Consider the following 26,147-nt stretch of genomic DNA (forward strand, 5'->3'; position numbering starts at 1 on the left):
GGAACACGGGATTAATCCTATTGATTAATGGGGTTAACTATGTATGGACAGTACAGTGATGTTTATAGCCTCAACTGAACTGCAAGAAATGGGACTCTAAACTATTTTTAGAAACTCACTTTGGTCGTGCCTTTATGTACCAAAGGTTTTTCAGACTCGATCATCTAATGTAGATTTCCCTCGAGAACAGATAACGCTCTGACCACAACACTTGCGCTCCTCAGTGACCCCGCCATTTTCTCATATTTTCTCCTGCTACTGAGGTAAAAGACGTAGGAATATTTCTGCGGTTTTGGTTTTTTGGTTTTTTTTTTCTGGCCGGTACATGGGGATCCCCCATCACGGGCCCGACGGTCGCCTCCGGACCAGAGCTTCCGCCCTGCGCTGAGACACAATCGGGACCACCGGGGGGCCGTTCCGTCCGGTCCGGCCAGCGCCGTATCCCTCATTCCCGGGGGGTCCTCGGCATGCAGCATCTCCCGCCCAACCCCGCCGCCGGTACGGCCAGCCGCACGGACATCAGGAGCCTGGCTGTCCGCCGTGCGTTTCCCCCGCGGGCTGCCGAGGCAGACGGCACCGGGGCCGCCGGCAACTTACCCCGCCTAGGGCTGCCGCGCCCCCCTGCCCGCACGGGGCCGGTGTCCCCCAGCCGCCCGCCCCGCCGGAGCAGCCCTTGGCGGAGAGGCTTCCCCGGGACGGGGGGGAACCCGACTCCTCTGGCCCGGCTCGTCCCGCCCTCGGGCGCGCTCCCTACCCCGCCCCGTAAGTAGCGGCGGCCGCGGCCGTCGGGGCGCAGAGCGGCGGGGATGGGGACCCGTGGCGGGGGGCTCTACGTGGGGCGGAGGGCGGCGGCCGTGGGGGCCGCGCTGCTGCTGGCACTGCTGGTCGCGCTCCTGGCGCTCGCCGCTCTCTACGGGCGCTGCCGGCAGGAGGCGGAGGCGCCGCCGCCGCCCTCGCCCCGCGCCCCCGGCCCCGCCGCCCCTCCGCCGCCCGCTCCTGCTGCCAGCTCCGTTCGCCGCCTGCCCCGCCACCTCCTGCCGCTCCACTACGACCTGGAGCTGTGGCCGCGGGTGCGGCCGGGCCAGACGGGGCCCTTCGCCTTCACCGGGCAGGTGAACATCACGGTGCGCTGCCTGCAGGACACGGACACGGCGGTGCTGCACAGCGCCGGGCTGCGGAGCCGCGGGGCCGCCGCCGTGCGCGGGCCCCTGTCCGAGCCGGGCGCCGCCGTGGAGGTGGCGGGGCTGCGGCAGGCGGAGGCGGGCGAGGTGGCGGTGCTGGAGCTCCGCGGCCGGCTCCGCGCCGGGCGCCGCTACGTGCTGCAGCTGGGCTTCCAGGGCCGGCTGGAGGAGGACCTCGACGGGCTCTTTCTCACTCGCTACACCGACCGGGGGCAGAGCAGGTAGGCGGCCGCGGCCGCTGAGGGGACCCCAAGCCCTGCGCCGACGGCAGCGGGGGTGCTGCGGTCCGGGTCGGGGCCGGCCGTGCCGGGAGGCTGCGGGAGCTGGTACCGCGCCGGGCGGAGCTGCTCGCTGCCGGGCGCGGGAAGGGGGCACAGATTGCTCCGCACGGCGTGAGCACCTGCCGGGGAGCGCATCGCGGGCTCCAGAGGGAGCGCGCCGCAAACCCCGGGCTGTGCCCAGGCCGGCCGCTCCGCGCTCCGCAGAGCATCGGCCAGGCTGCCCTGGCTCTCCGTGAGAGAGAGGTGACTTCACCTGCAGCACCGGCTGGACAGCTTCTGGTCTCTCAGTGCCTTTGACTGCAGCGAGGGGGTCAGACAGTACCTGTGCCCAGTGCCTGGGAGATGGAGCCCGTCTCAGAATTTTCATCCCGACCCCACACATGTCCGTGTAGCGCTGACACCTCCCCACCTCCTCAGCCCGTGTCTATGGGTAGCATGTCTTTATCAAGAACCCGAGATTCTGGCTGTGTATTTGAGCGTGAGTTTAGAGATGCTGACCACATGCCATTTCAAAAGCATGGTGGAGTAGGATAGGTGGCTGCTTTAAACATCTGTGCCTTCCTTGTAAGTGCTATTGCACATGAACTTGCTCAGCTGTCACCAGACAATACGTGATTTGCTTTATGGGTGCTATCAGGATGTTTTCCTTCTCTTTTGAACTGCCAAATCAGTGCTGGGACAGTGTGAGCTTATTAGGTAGTCAATCATCTAAAACATTTTCACCCTCAATATTTTTCGTTTTCTTTTTCTTTTCCTTTTTCATTTCTGGATGTGAAATGCTCAAGAGAAGTGAAATTTAAGATTAGAGTTTAAGTACTTCCGCTGGAAGACAAGTTTTTCAAAATAGGAGCTTGAAGAAGAAGCAGATGAATTGCTGACTTTAAAGTTATCTCTTTTTAAATAATCAAAGATGTCATGATTTGCTGAGCAAACACCGAATCAAAAGGAAACCCGGAGTTAAAATTCAAGTATTCTTGGCTCTTGGCTATGAGTCCACTAAAATAAATTCTATCTCAGCAGTGCATAGGCTTCTTATTTGAGCAGCTAAAATGCAGTCACAAGATCCATACATTCAAGCCTCTGTAGAGGCTGCTCTGTAGAAGCAGTAAAATCAAATCACAAAATGAAGTGAATAGTTTTTACTGACATGGGGGAGGACTGTGTGGCTCTTCTCAACAAGCTGGCTTTTCAGCTGCCAGCTCTTGTGTAAATCTTGGTACCATTGTCTGCCACATCTGGAAAATGCAACTTATACAGGCTTTTTTTTTTTTTTTTAAGAAAAAGGTGATAATTTGGTAAGCCTTAGAGAAAAGTGCAGTATGACAATAAGTTTTAGGAAGTACATGCTGTTTTTCTGTTTTTCTTTAATTGCTGTTTCTTCATTCACTGATTGTTGCTCACAGGAACTTTTTGTGCAAGTTAAGGTAAGAAAAATCCAGAATTTTTTTATTTACATAACTTTATAGAAATCCAAATTAGAAAGGAACAAGTACTTAATTACTTAATTCTGTGCCAGTGTGCTCTCTGATGTGGTGTTAATTCAATGAAGTCCTATCTAAGTGCTGTCTAAAGATTTTTGGGTTTTAAGTATTTTTCATATATTTGTAGCTTTTTAGACCATTTATATGTGGTTATACAGATCCTGGTATTTTTTCTACTCTTTCTCTTACATTTTAGAGGAATAAGCCAACCTTCTAACACATTCCTGAAATGCTGTTTAGTCTTGTTTTCAAGTAGAGGACCTACAAGAAGAATATTTTCTTTCCAGTCAGAATCTGAGAAGACATAGCAAGAAGTAGGGCAAAGAAGCCCTGGACCAGCTCCAATGGGACAGTACGCAGGGGAAAAATTACCTTACCAACTACTCTTCTAATTGGACAGTGTTTGTTATGTCCATATGATGTGATAATTTGTTAAACCTTTAAAAATTGTAGAAATCTGATACTGGCAAGCCCACAGGCCATAACTGTAGAGGCACCTGGAAGCTTCCAAAAAAGAACTACTTTTTTATCTTACCATTTTAATACTGTTGCAAGGGTTTCTTGCAAGGGTCTTTCTCTTATCAGGCAAAATAAGAAACACTGAATTAGATGCTGATTTTTTTTTTATTCAGGCTGTATAAAATTCAGAGTATCTGGGAAAAAAAAAAAAAAAGTGGTCATCATCCTTGCTGGAACAGTAGAAAATAAGAAAAAAAGTTTTAAAATCATTCAAATAATGTGTAAAATTAAGTTTCCAGTTGTTTAGAGGGTTTATGACAAATTCTCCTTTGCATTCTTAGCCCATCAGAAATGGTCTTAGCACATTTGTGAGACTGCAGTCTGGTTAAAAAGATGACAGTGGTATGTAGACAATGGAAGAAACCAAAGAAAATCCACTGAGTGCAGATGTAATGTATTGGTTTTTTTATTTGTTCCTGCACATGTAACTGATATTATTGAATGATTTTGCATTTTTTTTTTGCTTTAAAAAAGGTTTTCTCTGTATCAAGGGTATGCAATAGTATCTTGTTATTTTTCCTTCACTAAGATTTAGGTCATCCCTTTACCAGCCTTTTCCTTAACCTGATGGGTTCCAAAAACAGTGAAGGGGTTTTGCTTGGAGGAGATAAGCTTTGAGTGATTTGTAAGGTCTGTCAAGACCTTTCTGTATTAATGACAGAAAAAGTTGGATTCTAATGAATTACATAGATGAGGAGTGATATAAAAACTTCCAGTACCCTTCAGCTGCCAATTACTGCTCTGCAAGGAAACTTCCCCCTCCAGCAGACTGTCCTGTAATTTTTCTAAAGTGACTCGTACCAGTCTTCAGCAGACCCTGGGTCAGTTTCCTGCAGAGGCTTTCTGACCTCAGCACCTCACTGAAACCAGCAGCTGCAATAGAAAATGCGACCTCTGTCTAAGGTCACGCAGTCCTGTATTTCTGGCACATGCTAGAAGCCTTAGTGGTTTTCGTGATTTCTGCTTGAGGAGCTGCTGGAGATCTCTCATTTCAGAAGAGTCTGAGCAAGGCAAGCTTTGAGAAGTGAAGTCCCTGACATGTTTGTTCCATGTAAACTTTATTTTTTATCGGTCATATTTCTTAGTCAGCTAACCCCACTGCTGTTGCGCTGGGTCGGAAAGCTGTTTGGAGTGACAGCTATTTTCAGAAGTCTTAACCTTACCTCTTTGAAAAAAAGAATAAACCAAAGCTCCAACTTCACTGAATATCCAACACAGAAATTTTTTGTTATCAGTTTGACCATTGATGGCTGTATATGGTTTTACTGTTGCTGACAATTCCTACTAACCACCTGATCATGTCTTACATACAAAAGAAAATGCTGAAAAATGGGAGCACTTGTTATGGATAAAGGATAACCCACATCTGCAATGTTGCAGGAGCAAAGGAAGTCAAAAGGGAAGAAGCTCACACTTCTCTAGCTTTAGGTGTCTGGAGGGTTTCCTGTTGAAATGGGGAATCAGTATTCTGCATGTAGCTGTGGTAGTCCATACCAGGACCTGGGTAGGCAGAAAGATACAGAAACCAGTTTTGCTCTTCTCCAGCACTGCTGGCTCAAACATACACAATGCAGGGGTTTTGTTGTTCATCGTTCTGCACAGAGATCTTCTTGCACTGCCACTCATGTGAGTGAGCTCGTGTGCTACTTCAGGGTTAGAGGATCCCATAGGCTGTACTATGAAGTGCAGGCTTTATGCATGTCGTTGCTTGCATCAATATTTCTAAAGCCTTTTGGAATTTCGCTCTGCATGTGTCCTGTGCATGAAACACTTGACTGGATAGGGCTGAACAGGCATTCCAAAATGTAACTGAACACAGTATTTGCACTGATTTTTATTAGTTGCTTCTGCACCAATTACTAGAATGTAGTGCAGATCTGACTCATTACCCACTGTAGGTATGGGCACTGTCCTGATGGCTTCTGGCTTATTTGGGATGCCTCAGTGCTAAGAATAAGCATTTATGACCTTGGTGGGAATAAACTGTTGGAGAACACCTCCACTAAAACAGAAAAATATTTGCCCTGTAGTAGTGAGGTCACAGAAGCAGGAGATTATGTTGTTCTTGTGTGCCCAGCTGCTGGTACTGCTTGGCTGACAGGTCTGGAGCTTTGAGCACCATTGCATGTGTATTTTTTTAACTCTTGGTATGGATTCCCTCATGTGAACAGCTCAGATGTACAGCTTGTTGAGAGTTCTGCCACAAGACATTGGTTTATCATTTGCTTCCAGCAAGTGTGTGTTGCAGGACAGGAGTCAGAGATAACTCCAACAGTAAATTTAGATTTTAATATTTAACCATGAGTAAGTATTAAGTACAAATAGATGTTTTAGTATTTAGTAAGTATGGATGGATTAGAAGTCAATGCTTTGCACTTAAGGTTATGATGGGATACAGAGATTATTGAGTAAGTTTCCTATACAAAACCTTCAATGTTACATGCAAGTAAAAAAATGTCAACAGCTCAACCATGTCTAGTGCCAGGTAAAGGGTCTTAGAACTTCAAGGGTAACCTTGAGAGGTATACCTCCTTGTGAACATCACTGCCCTGCAGCCAGGTGCTGTGGAGGCAGAGCTCAGCAGACTGATAGCTGCAGATGTTATGGTGTAAAGTGATTGATTTGTAGTCAGTTTTTCTGCTATTAATGCAGTTCCTGCAATTTATCAGTCCAGTCTTCAGTTTTGGTTTGCTGCTGAATTCTCACTGACAGCCTCACACAGTAGGATTAACCTTGATTGAACCCACCTGCTGAGCAGCTGAGTGGAGCAAAGCTCACTTGGTTCACCCAGGAGGACTGCATCCCTCACAGTGTGCCACAGAGATCTGCCTCAAGTGAGGTGTAGCTCCTTGGCATAAAGGATCCTTTTGAATATTATTCTGGGCTTGCCAGTGCACTGGGAGAGCACTCGTGCTGCATTCCCAAGCGTACTTCTAAGTGGCATTTGTCAGAGTTGTGCAAGTGCATGCATATGCAGCTAGTTAACAGTTATCACAATGTCTTATAAAAATGTGTGATTAATTAATAAGAGTACATGCGTTAGGGAGAAGACCAGCTATAAAAAGCTAGGGTCTGCTGTATGCAAAGCTTTAATTGACTCTGTTTTAGCAAACAAAATAAAAATGCTCAAATATTTAATCTGGAAAAGGCCTGAAAGGAAAAAACCCCAAATGCAATTAAAAAGACTGCTTTTCTCTACAAATATCCAAACTGAACTGGCTGTTGGGTATGGGGTAAAGTCATAGTCATGACTTTAAATAATAGCTGAATCTTTTCCAAATCTGCATATCTACATGCTTCACTTGCTGCTTTTTCTGATTTGTTGTCTCTATGTGTTATATAGAATTTTGATTAGCTGTAGTATGCTGGATTAATCCTATTTGCATTTTTTATACAGTATGCTCATTGCCTCCCAAATGGAACCAACGTATGCCAGGAGAGTTTACCCATGTTTTGATGAACCTGCCATGAAGGCCACATTTAGTATCAGAATTATCCATGACCCAAGCTATGTGGCTCTTTCCAACATGCCTGCTATTGGTAGGTAAACAACAACTTGATGTATGTTATTTTTTCCCCCTACATTACTTTTAAAAAGGGTGCAATTCATCTGAGAAGTTTATGTCATCCAAAAAGGTGTTCTGTTGTCCATTTGCTAGTGTCTTCAAAAGGCACAGAAAATCTATGCATATGAGCTTAAAAGTTGGGGCACTGTTTTTCATAACTAATGTCTCTGATGGTAACCATTCTGTTGAACAGTTTTATCAGTTGTGGTGTGCTCTCCTCCGCCTGCTTGAGGCTGCACAGAGTTTGATTTCTGGTATTTACTGCTTTTTTCATGTGTCTGCCATACTGTGTGACATCATTTTAAAGCAAAAATGGCAGCCCCAGGAATGCAAAGCCTGTATTTGTGAAATCAAGGGGGTCCTTTAATTCTCAGTAGATGTTAAGATATTTACAACAGCCAAAAAATATTTTTTCCAGGCAGAGATATTCTAGACTCCTGTGTATGTACAGAATAGGAACAAGAGGAGTATAAGACTCTGGAGATGATCCTTCTGTCCTTTGCTGGGATCTCAAGGGGGATGTCTGTGGAGTATAAGATTTCAAACAAATTTTCTAAATTACTATTCCTAGAGAAATCCATCGGGTCTCTTGCCTCCTTCTTAAAAACTCTTTTTTTTTTTCCAGTTCAATGCCATGAATCTTTATTTTTTCAACTAAATAATTTTCAGCCATTGTCATGGTTTTGTAAAGTCACTACAGCCATAAAAGTAACTTTTATGACATTTGCATGGAAACTAAGTCACTTAGAAATTATAATAGGTGGGATTGCTGTGAAAATCACTGGTAGCGTTGTCTACCCCAAAGAATCTTGCCTGTGTCCTCCTTACTTAGAGGGAAGGTATCTGATTAAGTATTTAATAATTCTTAGGCAGACCTGACCAATATTTTGGTCATAACAGATTGTATGTTTTAGATAGGTAGCATGGGATTAATTATTCTCAGCTTGCCCTTAAAATTGATGGAGTTTGATATCCTTCCAAGACCTCAGTCAGGAAGCCCAAGAGTGAATTTTTGCTGCTTGCATGGAAGGTCATGGCTCTGGTACATGTCAATAGCAACAAGTCTGGCTGCTTTCCTTCTCCCAGAAATACATCAGTTAGTGCAGGAATACACCATATTGAAGAAAGGGGTAAAAAAACCCACAGAAACCACACAATTCTTTGTTTATTATGGAAGAACTTTGGTTTTAATAATTCTTTGGCTTTTTTTCTAGATGTATCTGAAGTGAAGGATGAAAATGGAAGCTTGTGGACAGTTACCACATTTAACACTTCACTGAAAATGTCAACTTACTTGACTGCTTTTGTGATTTGTGATTTCGACTACGTCACCAGAACTGAGCGGGGAAATGAGGTAGATATGAGGCTGCCTAACACATTACAGGAATTTACAACAGAAGTTTGCCCTCTGATGCATCATGTGGTTTGAGGACATCACAGACCTTAACTGTGCTAAATACAATTCCCAAACTATCTGCTTATGTTGCAGAACTGCTAACATTTGTCCCATAGATTCTTCTGCAGAAAGTTTTCCTTTGGGACAATTAGGTTGTTGTCTTGTCCTGTTCTTTTCATACAACTGCACAAGTAGATATGACCTGTGTATGTTAAAATCTAGGAGCAGCTGCTCTGTGGAAAGGACTGGCTATAATTCATGGTCTTCTTACTTTCTTAGGTGTCTTAGTTGGAAAACATACCCATTTCCACTGCTGTGACAAACCACCGATGTTCAGTGCCTTGTTCCTCAAGGTCCTTTGAGGAACCACATGGTGACATCAGTAGGACTAACACTGTGCTCCAAACATTTTGTATACTAGTACATTAACCTTGTATTCCACAGTAGGCACACCTTTTAGCCTCCAAAAGTGACTGTTTTGGGTTTGAAGTGTCTTTATCTGTGACTATTCTGTTTTGCTCTTAGACTAAAATGGCTAAGGCTTGCTGAGAGAAGCTGTAAAACAATGTACTGCATGGGCAGCAGTTGCTTCACTTCCTTTCTTTTGTTCAAAGTTAACAGGGAAAAAGTTAACAGTTCTTCCAAAATAAATAGTAAGTTCAAGCATAAAGCTACTAAAGATAGATTTACTTTATCTCCTTATTAAATGAGAGCACTTCATGGTTAGTTTGCTCTCATCCTACTGGGAAAAGGTGGGACAATGTAAGTGGAGAGTGCAGAATTGTCTAAGAAGCACAGTGTTGGGTCTTTGTTAAAGGGAAGATTGGATTTGGTATGTCAGATCTGCCATCTCCTGTGATGAACTTGTTGGATACTTACAGCCATGGCTGTGGTGGCTTTTTCTTGGGCCTAATTCTCGAACTGAGTTCTTGGACTGAGGAGTCAGCAGAGCAGAGTATTCAAATGACCTGTTTTTCAGAGTGAAAAGGCACCCACCACCTGTGTTCTGTGAGATTGAGTGAAAAGGGTATTTCAGCCCTAGGTTTTGGACAAAGATGCTCAGTTTATGCCTCCACAGTATTTGTGTGAGCATGTTGTGTGATATTGTCCCTGTTTTAATGTTTCTGGTAACTTGAAACACTCAAGTTGGTACTAGGATTAGGATTTTAAGATGCTAGTTGTGTTCAGGTTTTGCAAAATTAAGTGATTGGGTTTTTGAATCTCTTTTGAAGCCTTGGCTGAAAACAGGGCCTCTGTTGACTGAATGTGCTTAATTTTGTTTTCATTGTGAATTAAATCCTGATGCTTCCCAAGTATACTCTTAGGGTTTGGCTGTGCAGCTCCTTGTGAGATTATACATTGCATTTAGATGAAAGAAATTTGAAGGTTTTGAGCAGCTGAGCACCTGTCAAGGCATCTCTTGTTCAGAGATATATGATGGAGATATAAACCTTTTCTTAGGCTACTCCATCACTTTTGGGCAAGCAGCTGCTCTTTTCAGTATGGGAACAAAGTCGATGGGCACAGGAGAGGAAAGATTTCTTTCTGCTGTGGTCTTCATTACTCAGAGGTACGGATGTCATCTGCTCAGATGTCACCTGCTCTCTCCAGCAAAGGGGAGGCCAATAGTCTTGGAGAATGTTCAGGAAGAGAGATGTGCATGTTAGGACTGCAAACACTCTCTGGACATCTATTTCTCTCTCTTCTGGTGGGCTAAATGCAAGCTTGCCACCCAGACACACTCACTGGAATACATTGGTTTAAGATATGTAATACTAAATAGTTTTACAGTGTTTTCCACTTAAGAAAATAAAAGCTATGATTTCATTTGTTCCTGCAATATATAGTTGTATTCAAATCTTTGTCCTTTTGAAGTACTGGAACTCTCCTAGATTTTAGCAGGATCAGGGTCTGTGCTGCATTTTGTTAGGTCCAGTAAAACTTCAGTTGGATTTTTTTTAATTAAAAGCTTCATTGGACGGTCTGATGTGGACAGACAGCATTTTTACAACAATGACTCACAGAAGAGAAGCAAAGAAAATGAAATGTGAGGGTAGTTTAAAAGCATTCTTCCTTGTTTTATTGCAGATACGTATTTGGGCCCGGAAGGAGGCAGTTAAAAATGGGTATGTTGACTATGCTTTAAATATCACGGGCCCAATATTTTCATTTCTGGAAGACATACTTAATGTCAGCTACCCTCTGCCAAAGACAGGTGAGATGACATTTTCTGGAATGCATGAGAAATGGCTGCTGATGGTGTCATGTTCACAGAAGCTATGGGTTTTTTTCCAATGTTCTCCTTTTACAGTTTACCACATTCATGGCATAAATCCCCTAAACTTTAAATCACTGAATTCTCCTTTCTGTCTCATGACTTTTACTAACCTGTAACTCAAAACTCTTACCTTTGCATTCCACCCATTCTTTTAAGCCTATTTTCCTAATAAAAGGGGCAGGTTGAACAACAAAGTAGATAGAAAGGTGTAGTTCAGTCACATGGGCGGTCTTTGGGATCACAACATGCAAGGATGTTGTAGTTCCCATGTCCTCGAAGTAAATCCATGCTGTCTGTATGTAGCCTGTGTCCCCACAAAGCATTCCTTGCTTTCTTCAGTATCTTCCTGTCTTGCCTTGGGCGTATGTTCCTGCACATTCCTCCCCAGAAAAACAGGGAGGATTGCCCTGCAGGAAAACATTGTTTCTACTTCAAATGGACATTGGGTAAGTTGGTTCAGTCAAACTTCTGTCAAAAAAAATGACGACACCATGTAGTTTCACTGTACAGTTTGTTTGCTACTTGGACTTGGATTCCCAAGGGTTTCAGCAGTAATGTTATGGGAAAATGGATAGAATATTGAGAAGACAGTAAACAGTTCTTATCTAAAATTAATTCTGGACCTGCCAATGATTTTAGAAGATTGCAGGACTGGGGGAAAGGAATGTCCCTCTTTTCTTGACTGGACAGTTTGTTGATTTGTCAAATCTGTATTTTGGCACTTGAAAGAAATAAATTTTAATAAATGTGAATTTATTATCTCCTAGTATATTTCTAATAACTTGTAGAATTACTCACTACACTTCTTTTGGAAAATGCAATATATGCAGTCTACACTCTTCAAATTTTCTAGTCTTAGTAATCTTACAAGCTAGTCAAGGGCTGTAGATTATTCTGTTTCATGCTTGTGTTCTTGTGTTTAGCTGCAGTGTCAATACATTCATTCATTAGCATAAAACTATTACACAACAGCAGTAGAGGAACAGTGTTGTAGACTTCCTGCTAGGCAGGATTTCAGTTTCAGAGAGGGCTGGTATGCCATTACAATCCCCACTGTAATGCCATGCAATATCCACTGGATTTCCCATTGAAGTTTCAATTAAAAAATTATAAAATTAGACCAATCAAGAGTACCTCCATGTAAATGCAAGAAATTTCTATTGCAAACTCAAATGCGGAATTAAGAAAAAGCACATTTAAACCCAAGGGTCTTAACCCAGCAATTATCTACACCTGATTTTAGTGCTGTTGTAAGTGAGGTCTCCTGCCCCAAGGCTGGATAAGGGCTGCCTCATCAGAAGTGAAATACCTTTGCTATAAGATGGAGGCAATAATCCCAGTTGAGATGCAGCCTACCTGTAAAGGGATTCAGCACCACGCTTGCATTAATTGCCTTGCTTTTGGACTGCAGCTTTCTTGTGGTCAGCTATGTTCTGTACAGCTTTTCCAAATTTTGATTTTTGCTGCTGAGTTTAAACAGTGTATCTTTCCTTGAGACCCTGATCTTTTGTCTGGCTCTCACATTTGAACTGGAAAACTAATGCCTGTGCAGAAGGCAGAAGGGGCAGTACAGAGGTGACAATCTTACTGTGTAAATAAAGAGATGATGTTTCTAAGGCACCTTTCAAACAAGAGTGGAAAAGATACCTCTTCTCACACAGCTTAAAGAGCAAGACTTCTTTTTTTTAATCAGTTGCTAGGCTGAAAAAAAAAGGCAATTATTATCCTACCCAAACACAGGAGAAACTCACAGAGAAAGATTTCTGACAGCCAGTAGTGAATATATATTCTCTTCTAAACTCCATTTTCCTTCAGAACATTTGTAGGTAGAAAATACAGTACAGATTGGGGCTTTGTGGGAATTAGTTATGTGGCTTCCTGAAAGAATGGTATCATAGGTGAAAAGCATGACAAGGAGAATTTTCAGGGATCATTTGCAAGTTTTGCTGTAATGCCACAAAGAAGCACTACCATGTAGTATCCTTCAATGGGGTGCTGAGCCAGTGTGAGCATTAAAATTGTGACCATTTTATTTATGAAAATGTTTAAGATAATTTTTTGTGTGTGTGTGTGTGTGTCTGTTTGAACCAATTTAGATCTGGTTGCCCTGCCTGATTTTGGAGCAGGTGGTATGGAAAACTGGGGGCTAATGATTTTCCAAGAAGCATCATTGATGAACCTCCCAAGTGATGAATTCACAAGCAGGAAGGCAATGATTGCCTTAATTGTGTCACATGAACTAGGACACCAGGCATGTGGTAAAAAATTCTGTACATGTATTTGCCTATGAAATTATTTCCTCACGGTTGCTGATGATGCAGTTACTGATTAATAGAAGCAAAATAATCAACAGTAGAGGGTGGGTGTGTGTGAGCACCATAGAACTGAAAGCCTGTTTGATCATATGTTCTGCTGATAAAGCAATGTTAAAAGTCGGTTCTCTCATATCTGTCAGACTGCATACTGATTGTACAGGACTCATTGATATAAAACTGTTAATGGGATGCTTGGTTTTTTTCTTACACAGAACTTGAATGCCATGAGAGGAGATACTCTAAGGATGTAGGGATGACAGTACTGTCCACACAATAAACTTAGTACTTTGTTAGGACACTCATACTGAGTTCAGCAGTATCCTTTTGTAGGGACAGTGCATGTACATACTGCAAAAGGTATTTGTTTTTCTGTAAGACACAACACAAAATTAATGTGAAAATACTTTGCACTGGATCTTTGCCCAGCTTTCATGAGACTTCCAAATTCTTTCTTACTTTATTTGGAATGATGATACAGTTGCACTTCCTTATTGACAATGTTTAATTTCTTGTTATTTGCTAGAGCAACAACTATTTGCACTTCGTAAAATTAGCAAAAAAAAAGCTTAACTTGGCTAGTGCACTTTTATGCCTTTCTGACAAGGTCTGTAACTCTGCAGACCTTCAGATAAGCAGAGGGTTTTTACTGCAGGCCAATTAAATAAATGTCAATGGTTAACTAAAATCTGTTTTACAATAAACTTGTAGTTCTGGTTTTTAAGAATTTGCAAATAGAACATAAATCCAGAAATAGTCAGTTTTTTGTTAAGTATTAAATGCCATATATGAGTACCCAGCAGCTGTTTTGGGAGATTTGTACTTGACATGAGAGGGATTTGCTGGTTTTGGAAATGGTTATTTCCCCAGTTTTGTGTGTTACTCCTCTGAACAATTTCACTTTGTTAAGCGTGTGGAAAGATGATTTTGTAATTGCTTGATAAATGCCCTACTTTTAATCATAGCCTGATATGATATTTTAGAAATTTAACTAAAATTGAGAAGTCTTTAAAATTAAATATTCTATAAGAATGACATAATGCACTGAGATTGACCCCCATGGTATGAAAATGTAGATGAAGCAATTAAAAAATTACTGCCCTGAACCTCTGACTTTTTCTAAAGTACATATTTTTCCACTGAATTTTCACTCCCTGAAGGAACATTCAGCATTTTATTCAATTTACACGTAGACGTTAAATTCAGTTACTTCAGCCTATTTATGTGTTTACACTGCAAAAAATGTGAAAACTGCACTCCAAGGAGATTTTGAGATATTTTTTCTTTCAATTTAAGTGGTTTGGAAATCTGGTTACAATGAACTGGTGGAACGATCTGTGGCTTAATGAGGGTCTGGCATCTTACTTTGAGTACCTGGGAGCTACCTTTGTTGAACCTAAGCTTTCACTGGTAAGTGCCAATGCTCACTAGCCAAGGTCCCTCATGTACAAAGGAAAGGAAGGTGCAGGAGATGGGAGTTAAATAAACAGTGCTATTGTAAACTTCACTCCCGGGTGAAAGACCCAAGTCGGTCTTGATTCTTTCCCTGTAGGTCTCCATCTGTGGGGGCACAATGATCATATCCAGCCCTCTACAGCTGGTGCAGAGAACAGGTAGACAGCTGGGATTCTGCAGTGGCAAGGAGAGGGTGTTTGGCCCTAGATCTGTCATGTAGCAAACCCAGATTTCTCTTCTGGGTCCTGTTGTAGCTGATGGTTTTCCTCCTCACCTGCCAGGCTCTTTTCTAATTATCCCAGTCCTCTGCTATCTTTACCAGGCAGAGAATAGGCTGGTTCATTTTGAGTCTGCTTACCCCACTGGGTCTCTGGATATCTGGTTGTAGATAAGACAAATTCAATGCACATAATCCAACAGCAGGGTAAAATTTCTTCCCATTCTGCCCAAATGGGAATATGCGTCAATCCCGTAGCATATTAGAAGACTCCATCCATTGTTAAACCGAGAGACAGATGGATAGGGGCTGCTAATTGCAGCCATGAAATGAGGTGCACTTGCCCATGCAATCTTAAATGTCTGTATGTGGTGCCATCAGCTTCTGAAGGAAGGAAGTGTCGGAAGGAAGTGTCGGAAGGAAGTGGTGGAAGGAAGTGGTGGAAGGAAGGAAGTGTCGGAAGGAAGTGTCGGAAGGAAGTGTCGGAAGGAAGTGTCGGAAGGAAGGAAGGAAGGAAGGAAGTGTCGGAAGGAAGGAAGGAAGTGTCGGAAGGAAGGAAGGAAGTGTCGGAAGGAAGTGTCGGAAGGAAGGAAGGAAGGAAGGAAGGAAGGAAGGAAGGAAGGAAGGAAGGAAGGAAGGAAGGAAGGAAGGAAGGAAGGAAGGAAGGAAGGAAGGAAGGAAGGAAGGAAGGAAGGAAGGAAGGAAGGAAGGAAGGAAGGAAGGAAGGAAGGAAGGAAGGAAGGAAGTGTCGGAAGGAAGTGTCGGAAGGAAGGAAGGAAGGAAGGAAGGAAGTGTCGGAAGGAAGGAAGGAAGGAAGTGTCGGAAGGAAGGAAGGAAGGAAGGAAGTGTCGGAAGGAAGGAAGTGTCGGAAGGAAGGAAGTGTCGGAAGGAAGGAAGTGTCGGAAGGAAGGAAGGAAGGAAGGAAGGAAGAAGGAAGGAAGGAAGGAAGGAAGGAAGGAAGGAAGGAAGGAAGGAAGGAAGGAAGGAAGGAAGGAAGGAAGGAAGGAAGTGTCGGAAGGAAGGAAGGAAGTGTCGGAAGGAAGGAAGGAAGTGTCGGAAGGAAGGAAGTGTCGGAAGGAAGGAAGGAAGGAAGGAAGGAAGGAAGGAAGGAAGGAAGGAAGGAAGGAAGGAAGGAAGGAAGGAAGGAAGGAAGGAAGGAAGGAAGGAAGGAAGGAAGGAAGGAAGGAAGGAAGGAAGGAAGGAAGTGTCGGAAGGAAGGAAGGAAGGAAGGAAGGAAGGAAGGAAGGAAGGAAGTGTCGGAAGGAAGGAAGGAAGGAAGGAAGGAAGGAAGGAAGGAAGGAAGGAAGGAAGGAAGGAAGGAAGTGTCGAAGGAAGTGTCGGAAGGAAGTGTCGGAAGGAAGGAAGTGTCGGAAGGAAGTGTCGGAAGGAAGGAAGGAAGTGTCGGAAGGAAGTGTCGGAAGAAGTGTCGGAAGGAAGTGTCGGAAGGAAGGAAGGAAGGAAGGAAGGAAGGAAGTGGCGGAAGGAAGGAAGGAAGGAAGGAAGTGTCGGAAGGAAGGAAGGAAGTGTCGGAAGGAAGTGTCGGAAGGAAGTGTCGGAAGGAAGTGTCGGAAGGAAGTGTCGGAAGGAAGTGTCGGAAGGAAGGAAGGAAGGAAGGAAGGAAGGAAGGAAGGAAGGAAGGAAGGAAGGAAGGAAGGAAGGAAGGAAGGAAGGAAGGAAGGAAGGAAGGAAGTGTCGGAAGGAAGTGTCGGAAGGAAGGAAGGAAGGAAGTGTCGGAAGGAAGGAAGGAAGGAAGGAAGTGTCGGAAGGAAGGAAGGAAGTGTCGGAAGGAAGTGTCGGAAGGAAGGAAGGAAGGAAGTGTCGGAAGGAAGGAAGGAAGTGTCGGAAGGAAGTGTCGGAAGGAAGTGTCGGAAGGAAGGAAGGAAGGAAGGAAGGAAGGAAGGAAGGAAGGAAGGAAGGAAGTGTCGGAAGGAAGGAAGGAAGGAAGGAAGGAAGGAAGGAAGGAAGTGTCGGAAGGAAGGAAGGAAGGAAGTGTCGGAAGGAAGGAAGGAAGGAAGGGAGGGAGGGAGGGAGGGAGGGAGGGAGGGGGGAGGGAGGGGAGGGAGGGGGGGGAGGGAGGAAGGGCCTTAAGTCTGGGCAGTTACTCCAGGTGTGGCTTTTTATTTGGCTAAATTGAAACACTATTTGTCAATTTCCTTTTTGCTTTCACCGAAGCTCTTGACTACATGCTTGATTGGAAACTAATAAAGGCATCCTAAACAATTTCTGTCAGCAGGATTTCTATGTCATGGGATACACCTACCTTCTTTGAACTTCATCAACAGCTCACTTTATTCTCTGTAATGCAGTGTCTTAATACCACTGAAAAGTGTAAAGGTCTCCTAATTTTAAATTGGAAATAAATACTTGATTTCTTTTTAATTCGAGCATTTAATTTAGAAGCTTGCCTTTCTGAAAATCAACAGTTGTCATTTGTGTCCATAAAGTAAATTTTAATATTGGGCAATAATTCTCTTTGATACATTGTAGTTAGGTAATATGCCTTGGGAATGCAGAAGTAATCACACAGGTGTAAGAATATAGATCTTATTTGCACAGTTTGTGGTTCATAAATGTTCACAGAGTCACAGAATGGCTGAGGATAGAAGGCACATGTGGAGGTGATCTTGTCCAGCCTCCCTGCACAAGCTGGGCCACACAAGATCCAATTGCCCAAGACTGTGCCCAGAATCTTTTGAATGTCTCCAAGGATGGAGGTTCCATAACCTCTCGGGGCAACCTGAGAAAATGTTCAGTCACCTTCGCAGTGAAAAAGTTGTTCCGGGTGTTCAGAGAGAACCTCCTGTGTTTCAGTGTGTGCCCACTGCGTCTGGTCCTGTCACTAGGCACCACTGGAAAAGCCTGGCTCTGTCCTCTGCTCAGCTTCCCTTCAGGTATATACACTGGCGAGATCCCTCTGAGCCCTCTCTTTCTCAGGCTGAGCAGTTCCAGCTCTCTTAGCCTGTTCTTACAGGAGAGGTCCTTCAGTCACTTCCCTGAGCTGTTGACCATGGTAGGTGACAATTACTCAGGAGACATTTTCTGAGGATCCACTTTCCTTCCCTGTTTCTCAAGAGGTGACAGCAGCAATGCCACAAAGCTAAACCCTGTACCTTCGGTAGCTTAGGTTTTAGGTTATTGCTGATGGCTGCAGCAGAAGAAATGGGGAATTTAGGAGGAAAATGCTGCCACATTCATAACAGAAGTAAATGAAGTGCAGGCTTTCAGTTTTCAGTATTTCTTCATTTGTTGTTTAATATCACAGCAAAATAAGTTGACTTATTTTTGCCTGAGGATTACACTGTGACTGTCAGGCCCAAGCCCACAGTACTTTGAAGATGTAATATTTTCACTGGTCACTAATGCTGCATGTAGGAAATGTCAGGATCAAGTATATGGTCCCTTGTTCTTCAGCAGAAAGCTAGGGAGTTGGGGAGCTTGCTTTTAGACAAATAATTCACAATAGTGCTAATTCCATACTCCTCATTCTCTCCAGAGAATTAGTATCTTCTGTTCATCTGACATGACAAGATTTGTCTTCTTCTTGCAGGATAAAATCTTTTATGCTCATGTTGTACAACCTGTATTAAGGGAAGACAGTGAAATAGCTCGATCACTGTCAGAGAGTGAAGACAAGATCAAAGGATCATTTTCTTTAATGTCTCTTTTTGACAACATCACATACAGCAAGGTAAAAAATAGACATTTTTTCCCATTTCTTGCACATTCGAAGCTAATGGTACAAGGTAGATTTGGGAGGAACTGTTGAACAAAACTACTTTGTAATTTAAAATGTGTTTCCGCTGCACACACAAATTTATTGGGTGTTGCAAATCTAGTTGGCTATGAAGGAAGAGGTCAAAATATTTTTAACCTCTGTGAAATGTGAAGTATTGGTGCAGACTAAATAGCATCTCTGGAATATTTGAAAAAAATATTGCAACAATCATTGCAATAATAATTAATTTGTTGTCATTCTTTCTTTTTGGTACTCTAGGGGGCTTCTATAACCTGGATGCTTTCTGGCTTCCTGACTGAAAAGTTGTTCATCAGAGCACTTACTGTAAGCTTGAAAAAACAACCCCTTTGTCTTGATTTATAAGTTTGAAAATTCCAGTTGTACAAATAGCTTGCCTTGCTAATGGTTTTCATTGAACCTCCATGAATTCTGATGCTTCTCTTTGTTTCCTCCCAGTCCTATCTGAAAGAATTTTCCTTCTCAAATGCTAATCAAGATGATCTGTGGACCCACATCCAGATGGTACTCATTTTATATCTCTAGTATTCTTTTCCTGCTGTTTGGCACAGTCCAAATTTAAGGCATAAACTGTTTGTAGAAGACTGCATTGGAATGTGCCTATCTGTAGTGCAGTCTTTCTTCTGCAAAAAATTTGCTTTGCCAGTTCTTTCAGCTAATGTCTTTTCAAGTGTTTATTTGGCTGCTTTGCTGCACCTGAAATCAGTGGGACTGAGTACAAGGAGTAGAGAGATGAGATAGGAAATCAGGATGAGGAAAAGTTTTGGGTTCCATAGTAATGACATAAGCCTACATGAAATTGCATAGCCTATTGCTCTGCAGCTTAGGTTTTGCTGGATCAGAGTGTGTGATGCCTTGGGCTTGATGGTCAAAGATGCTAGTATGTCACAGATCCAGCAGAGTCTACACTCAGGGCAGTAGCTCAGCATTTCACCCTTCAATGGTTTTGGCAGAGATCTGACTAAGAGAACATATGCTAATATTAGTTGTTTTTTTTTTTTAAAAGTCCACCTTCCTGATACTCTAAATAAGGCTTCTGTTGTGTTTCAGACTCTGTCTTAAGAATGGGAGTGCTAGAATTTCAGACATGCAATTCAGATATGTTTTAAGCCAGTGAAGACTGTGCCAATTCACACTAGTTTGGACTTCAGCTTAATGTCTTTCCCAGTTTGTCTTCACTAGTTCACTTTGTTTATTATGCCACTTAAAAATATTTGTGTTCCATCAGTTCTCTTTGAATGAAATTAACTAATCAAGTCTGTCATAGCCATAGAGATGTGTAAGTATATTAAGACTAAAAAGGGAAAGGTTAGCAGCAGGTTGTAGAACGAAAAATGTCATCTCAGTATTTAATAATTCCTGAAAAAGGCTTATGCCTGTATTATGTCTTTATTAGGATGTCAAAAACGTTCATTGGAATGTGTTACATTGATTTTTTGCCTGAGCCAAAGATCAGAAAGCTGCTAAGCATTATTTTCTCTACTACGCTAGGAGCACTCCCAGAGAGTCACTGAAGCAATATCAGTAAGTACCTGTTCATCATAAGTATTTCTAATTTGTCTTTCTCTTTCAGGTCGTAGATGCACAGGATGAAGTTCAGTTGCCAGCACCTGTAAAGCAAATAATGGATTCCTGGACATGCCAAAATGGGTTTCCAGTTTTAACATTAAATCTAACTACTGGAACAATCAGACAGGAACAATTTTTAAATAAAAACAATAGAAAGAGTACTGATTCTTCCAAGTATGTTTAGCTTGTGTTTTTATTGTATGTTATACCCTGTTTTTTACAGGAAATGCTTCAGTTACAGCAACATGTTTTGACCATCTGATTTTTTAACTTGTGTTTTTTTTCTTGTGACAAGCAGTCAAGTAAAATCCATTTGAGATTTTGCTAGAGTTCGCAATAGTTCTGCAAATTCTGCTTGTTTTTCCAAAAGGTTGCTTTCCTCTGGAATAGTGACTTTTCCAAATCAAATGTAGGCGATGAGCGTGTTGCAGAGAGGATTTTTGCCTGGCATTTTCTTCCTTCCTCATCCGTCAGGTCTACAGACCGGAGACCTGGATGAACCATGCTTAGCTTCTTTCCAGTGCACACATTCCCAGTCTCTTCTGCCTGACAAGGATAGAAGGGTTGCATTTAAATACTTAAATAAATGACCCCTTTCTCAGAAAGTGCTGATACCTGAACATCAGTTTTAAGTTCTTGTCAGTGAGCATTGCTAAGTGCCCAGGGCTTTTGAAAACTTATTCAGATGTCTAAAAATGATGAGAGAAGTAGCTTGCCTTTCATCACCCACTTTGGAAACTCCTGGCTAGGGTTTGAGCATTTATAAAGAAGCAGTTTTTATGAGTTTTGGGGTGCATGGATGGAGCCCATGAGATGAGTTGTCATGAGAGGAAAAAGTGTAAAGGAGAGCAAAATCCAAAGCAGTTTTTTCCTGGAAATTATTGTTGGTAATACAAACAGACAAAAGGAATTTTGACAAGAGCCACAGGGTTTCCTTTGCTCCTGATCTCCAGGAAGTATAAAGCATTAATCTGTTCAATATTCTTGGTTAGCTCAGATAAGGAGTTCCACGTCACATGTGTGAAGTCCTGTACAGTTAGCAAGCACAAATTACCATGTGAATGTGAGAAAGCCCAGGACCCATATACAGAATTTTTCAGGCATTTGAAGCTTTCATCTCTTTTATCAGAAAGGAGTTTTACATTCCCTCAGAAAAGAAATTAAAGTTTTTGGAAAGACAGTTATATTGCTTTCCTGGGACCTTTTTTTGGTAAATGTGCTTCTGAAAAGTAGCTTTAAGGTCTCCAGATAAAGGATGAAGTGTAATAAGTGAGAACAATGAAATTGCTGCCTGGAGAAGGAAAGATGGCACTGAAAGAAAATGGTATTGAAATACCTAGCACTTAACAATATTCTTGATGTGAGTGCCTTTTTAAAGCCATGCTAAAGCTCCCTTTTGGGGAAGATAAATGCTGATCCAGCAGAAGTACCATTATCTGATGAGATTGCATGCATCAGAGACGACAGAAGGTAGATGGATATTCTTGTAAGATGGAACTAATCTGCACTGTAGTTTAGCATCAGCTGAGAGGGACTTTTAAATATAAGAATTTTAATAATATCCTTTTATTTGTTAAGTAACACCTGGATTATTCCTATTTCTTGGATGAGAAATGGATCATCACAACCCTTAACCTGGCTAGATAAAAGCAGCAGTAAGTAATGTATTTGTTTGCACATTCTAAAACCAAACTGATGAGAACATTCAAAAGTCTTTTTTAAAAAAGGATATATTTGAATTGAATAGGGACATAAAACTTTACTACAGAAATATCTCTATTTATCCATAGCAATGATTTTGTATTACAAAATAGTGGTGGATTTTCAATTAAGTCAATATAATGTTCTTTTCTCTGTCTTACTGAACTTCAGTGTAAGCTTGAGTTTTTAATAATACGGTACAACACGTTTTATGAGTAGAGATTTCCACAGAAATTATGATTTTATAATTTTTTACACAAATCCAAACTTTTTGGTCCTCATGCTTCTGTAATATTCTTCCCCCAACAGATCTCATTGCTGTTAATTACAGCTTTTGAATATAGACAGGATCTCAGCTGTGAAATACCAGAAAATTATCAGCTCAAGTAGTAGATAGAAGACTGAAAAAATTAACACTGGCTGTGGGAAGTGACCCAAATACTATTGCACATTAATATCTGAAACAACAGAAAATTAATGTTTTCAACAGCATTTAATTTAATTTATTCATGCAAATTAAATTTAAAATTATTAAAATAATAGGATTTTTAAAGTTTTAAAGTCTTATAATAAAAAGTGATTTTATCGGCTTCTCCACATAAAAAATTCAGTTTTTTTCTGAGCTTTTCAATAGCTTTTTTTTCTTTTCTTTTTTTTTTTTTTTTTTTTTTTTTTTTTTTGAGAAAGAAGAAGTATAATCATTAGAATGGGGTAATCATTTTGCTTTGGCAAGTCAGGTATGCGTCAGGTTTTAGATGAGTCAAAAGAAGATGCAGAAATGAATGCAGTGGAAGGCTTAAGAGCAAATCTTCAATATGCTGTGTGTGTTGCAGCTCTCCACCCTCTTTTTGCAGGGGTTAAAAGTTACTTCCTCTCTTTTTTAGGCAGTAAGATAGCTTGAGTGATCATTAATTCAACTGTATACAGACAGGCAAATAAGAAAAAAGGCATGTATATTCCTCTGAAAACAGGATGAATCTTGCAGTATTTGCTCTGTCTAAACACTGGAGTCCAAGTCCTCTGATCAGAGTAAAGCTCTGATGGGTGTAGACTACTCACCAGTATTGACTTACTGTCTTAACAGAGCTTGCCTTCTCAAATCAGGATGTGAAAACAGAATAATACTCTTTTGATGAGGCAGCTTAGAGCCTTCAAGGCTGCAGCGGCTCCTTCAAAGCACAGTAGGCTCTCAGGAGCAGTCAATCAGGCAAGAACATATAAGTACTGAGATGGACTGCAGGAGGAAGCTGTTAGTGAGTGATGTAACTCAAAAGGACTATGGAACTATCTTCTTTCAAATAAACATTTTTGATTACTTGTCTCTTGGTTAAACTTAACAGCTTTGTTTTTGTTTGTTTTTTTTTTTCCTTGATCTGCATTTATCTGAATACTGGTAGGTGGTCAGTTCTTCTGCAAGGTGCTGAGCACTGTGTTTTGGAGCTGGAAGCAGCAGGTGTGCTGTGGATCTGTGCCCTGCAACAGGCGTGGGAGGATATTGCTCCTCGTCGTGAGAGTTTACTGTTGAGTAAACTTCCTGAACTCTCACAGCTGCCTTTCAGCTAAAGGGCTGGAGGCAAGTGGGTCTTTAGCCTACTCCTTAGAATCCCAAGGTGCTCAGTACATGAGGAATCATTGACTTGTTGTAGTCATCCTACTGGGCAGAGCAGGAATCTCAAGTGCACTGAGCTTTTGGGGGATTCTTTTTGAGTCCAGCCTCAAACTTGTGTCTCATATCTTAGAGGAGCACCAAGTCCATTGTTTGTAAATTCAAAAGAAGCAATGCATGGAAAACAAAATGATGCATTCTAATGTCACTTTACAGGAATGTTTCCTGAAATGCAAGTATCAGAGTCAGACTATGACTGGATCTTGCTAAATGTAAATTTAAGCGGATACTACAGAGTGAACTATGACCATTTAAACTTGAAGAGATTAGCACGCTTGCTTGAAAATGATCCAAAGGTAAGATCATGTTTGTTTTCTCAAGCTTATGAGCAGCCTCTTTCTGTATATTTTTTCATGCAGTTTTTACCTGGAATCACATTGATGAAAACCTGAAATAATGACAAACTCACCATTGCACCACTAGTACTGGCTTTTTGTAGTGGAAGATGACAGGAACCCTGATGTTTTTTGTAGTGGAAGATGACAGTGGAACCCTGAACAGTTTCAGATAAGCATGAAAAACAACTTTACATGACATTTTGTCTTCAAATTTGTGTTACTAGCTTGTAGCTCTTCTGCTCTCTTTAAATCTGTCGCAAGGAACTTTCATTATGAATGCGGGATTTGAGCCTTAGCTGGTACAAAGTTATCATGAAGAGGGAAAATTGTGAGAAAGCTTATTTCCATGTTTTGTCAAACCACAGTGTTTCTGCCTGTGGAATTAAAAACAAACAAACAAACAAACAAAAACCAAAAACCAAACAACCTGGCTTTTTTTGGTGGGTTTTTTGGTTGGTTGGTTGGTTGGTTGGAGTTTTGTGGAGTTCTTTGTTTGGTTTTTTTTGGTTTTAGATTTTTATGGATAATTTTCCTAGAAGTTCCAATCAATTCTATTTGAGCTCTTTCAGTCCTCTGTAGATAGTGACTTAGAATAGATTTCATCCTACCTTTGACTTGCCATAGCCTGAACTGAAGGTGAAAGTGGTACAGAACAAATATGACTTTATATGGGGTTGCACGGTTTCAGTGTTGCCTAATCCTACAGTGAGCCAGAGGCTGCAGTAGCAGCTAATTCATTCTGGTAAAAAAAGTGAGAAAATGTAACCTTTTGACCTAATAGACTCTCTTCTCTAGAGAGTCTGGACACAAGGCTGATCAGAGCGCATTAAACCTTCCTGCAGCACAGTGTCTTCATTTCTTCTAGGCTTCTTTCTTTCAAGGCAGATCTACATCATCATGATGTTGGGTGTGTGCTGACTTGGGGCCATTTTTTGGCACCATACAGGGTTGCAAAAATGTAACTCTGGGCCAGACAGGAGGTGCAGGAATAGTCTGTTAAGTATAGGTTTGGTTACATTCAAACAAGACAGGTTCACAAGTGGCATGGGTTGGGTTATTAAAGACAACAAAACAGTTATTTTGGATTGAGGGTGACAAGTGCATTAACTGCAGAACCCTGTGGATAGCACTAACAGTAAGACTGCAATCACAAGCCTAATTTCTTGAGTGAAAACATTCAGCATGGCCAAGGATGCAAGTCTTACCATAAGGCATCCCTTCTGGGAACAGTGAGGAGGACAGACACATCGTTCTGTTCCTACAGTTTTGTGTCAAATTCTCACAATCCCAAGTCATGTACAAAATCAGGGTGCATTCTATGCCTTATTAACCACAATTGTGCAAAGTGCCTTGGGTGGTACTGTGGTCAAACTGTCAATTCTTTGCAGTAATGCTTCCTAGTGGGAAGTGTTCTTGGTGGCACTCATGCAAAACTGTCTGTTCCTTGTGGTCACACTGTATTTAATATTTATTGGTATCATGAGGTGGAACAAGAACATGCGGCTTCCACCCAGCCTCACATTCCTGCCTGGTGGGTGTTGGCCCAAGCCACCTGACTTCTGTCTGCTTTCAGCATTTCTGCCCTGCTTTATGCTTCCAGCTGTGAGAGGGAATGTTTGCTCAAGCAGTGACCAAACTGCAGGGGCGTAGAACAGGGAAGAGACAAGGAGGACAGCAGTCCTGCCATAAGAGCATGAGATACATGCATGTAAGCAGAGATACACCCATGGCTGTGCCTTGGTCACTTATTTCATGGTAGTGATGGACACGCTGCTCTGCACCACGTACAGATTCTGTATTTAAACCTCAAGAGGAAAAAATGTACCAAAATTGTGTAACAAGGATATTTTTAAGAAATGTGGCATTTCCATGTTTTAATTCAATTACAGTATGCAAGTAAGAGGGGCCTTTAAATTCTCTGGTTAATGGTCCCTAGTTATATGGTTATATACAACGTAATATATAACTATATTATGTAGCTCTGTGTATAGCACATACCTCTTAAAAGTATAAATAGCTTCAGTTTAAAATTTGGGATCCATTTCTTAATGTTTTGTAGGCTACTTTGATTTAGAAAACCTGTTAGGGATCGTTCTGAAACATCTTAAAGCTTTTTGTTAACTCTTAATGACATGTTGAAATCAACTAAACAACATGAATGCCTTCTGCAGGCCATTCCCGCTGTCAGCAGGTTCCAGCTGATAGATGATGCTTTTGCATTGACAGAGTAAGTATGTTTCCAATATGTTACAGAAATTGATTAAAAAATATGATTGCACTCAAGATTTCTACTTCTACTTCCTTCATTCCTTTCCATGTGTGCCTCCTAAGAGAAACTGCTTTGACAAAATGGTGGGGGATGATTTAATCCCTTCTTTTGTCAGTGTTGAGTGATTTACTTCAAAATTTCTTTTGTTCCAGCTCCAAGGGAAT

At 41.8% G+C, this 26,147-nt stretch overlaps 1 protein-coding gene across 10 annotated transcripts in view; it reads left to right on the forward strand.

Moving 5' to 3' along the window:
• Positions 1-768: 768 nt before the first annotated feature.
• LVRN (laeverin) overlaps positions 769-26,147 on the forward strand; it is a 35,654-nt gene continuing 10,275 nt past the window's right edge. For all 10 annotated transcript variants that reach the window (XR_005255107.1, XM_038123251.1, XM_038123252.1 and 7 more), the window contains exons 1-13: positions 769-1,402; positions 6,860-7,002; positions 8,243-8,382; positions 10,513-10,639; positions 12,799-12,953; positions 14,311-14,424; positions 18,234-18,374; positions 18,681-18,746; positions 18,879-18,944; positions 20,014-20,183; positions 21,588-21,664; positions 23,533-23,672; positions 25,886-25,941. Coding sequence is in view for 9 of the 10 variants with exons in the window: in XM_038123251.1 (XP_037979179.1) it covers positions 807-1,402; positions 6,860-7,002; positions 8,243-8,382; positions 10,513-10,639; positions 12,799-12,953; positions 14,311-14,424; positions 18,234-18,374; positions 18,681-18,746; positions 18,879-18,944; positions 20,014-20,183; positions 21,588-21,664; positions 23,533-23,672; positions 25,886-25,941 (1,991 nt within the window). In the remaining variant the exon portion in view is untranslated. The remainder of the gene's footprint in view (positions 1,403-6,859; positions 7,003-8,242; positions 8,383-10,512; positions 10,640-12,798; positions 12,954-14,310; positions 14,425-18,233; positions 18,375-18,680; positions 18,747-18,878; positions 18,945-20,013; positions 20,184-21,587; positions 21,665-23,532; positions 23,673-25,885; positions 25,942-26,147) is intronic.

The sequence above is a fragment of the Motacilla alba genome, chromosome Z, assembly GCF_015832195.1.
Source record: "Motacilla alba alba isolate MOTALB_02 chromosome Z, Motacilla_alba_V1.0_pri, whole genome shotgun sequence".
Lineage (NCBI taxonomy): Eukaryota > Metazoa > Chordata > Aves > Passeriformes > Motacillidae > Motacilla > Motacilla alba.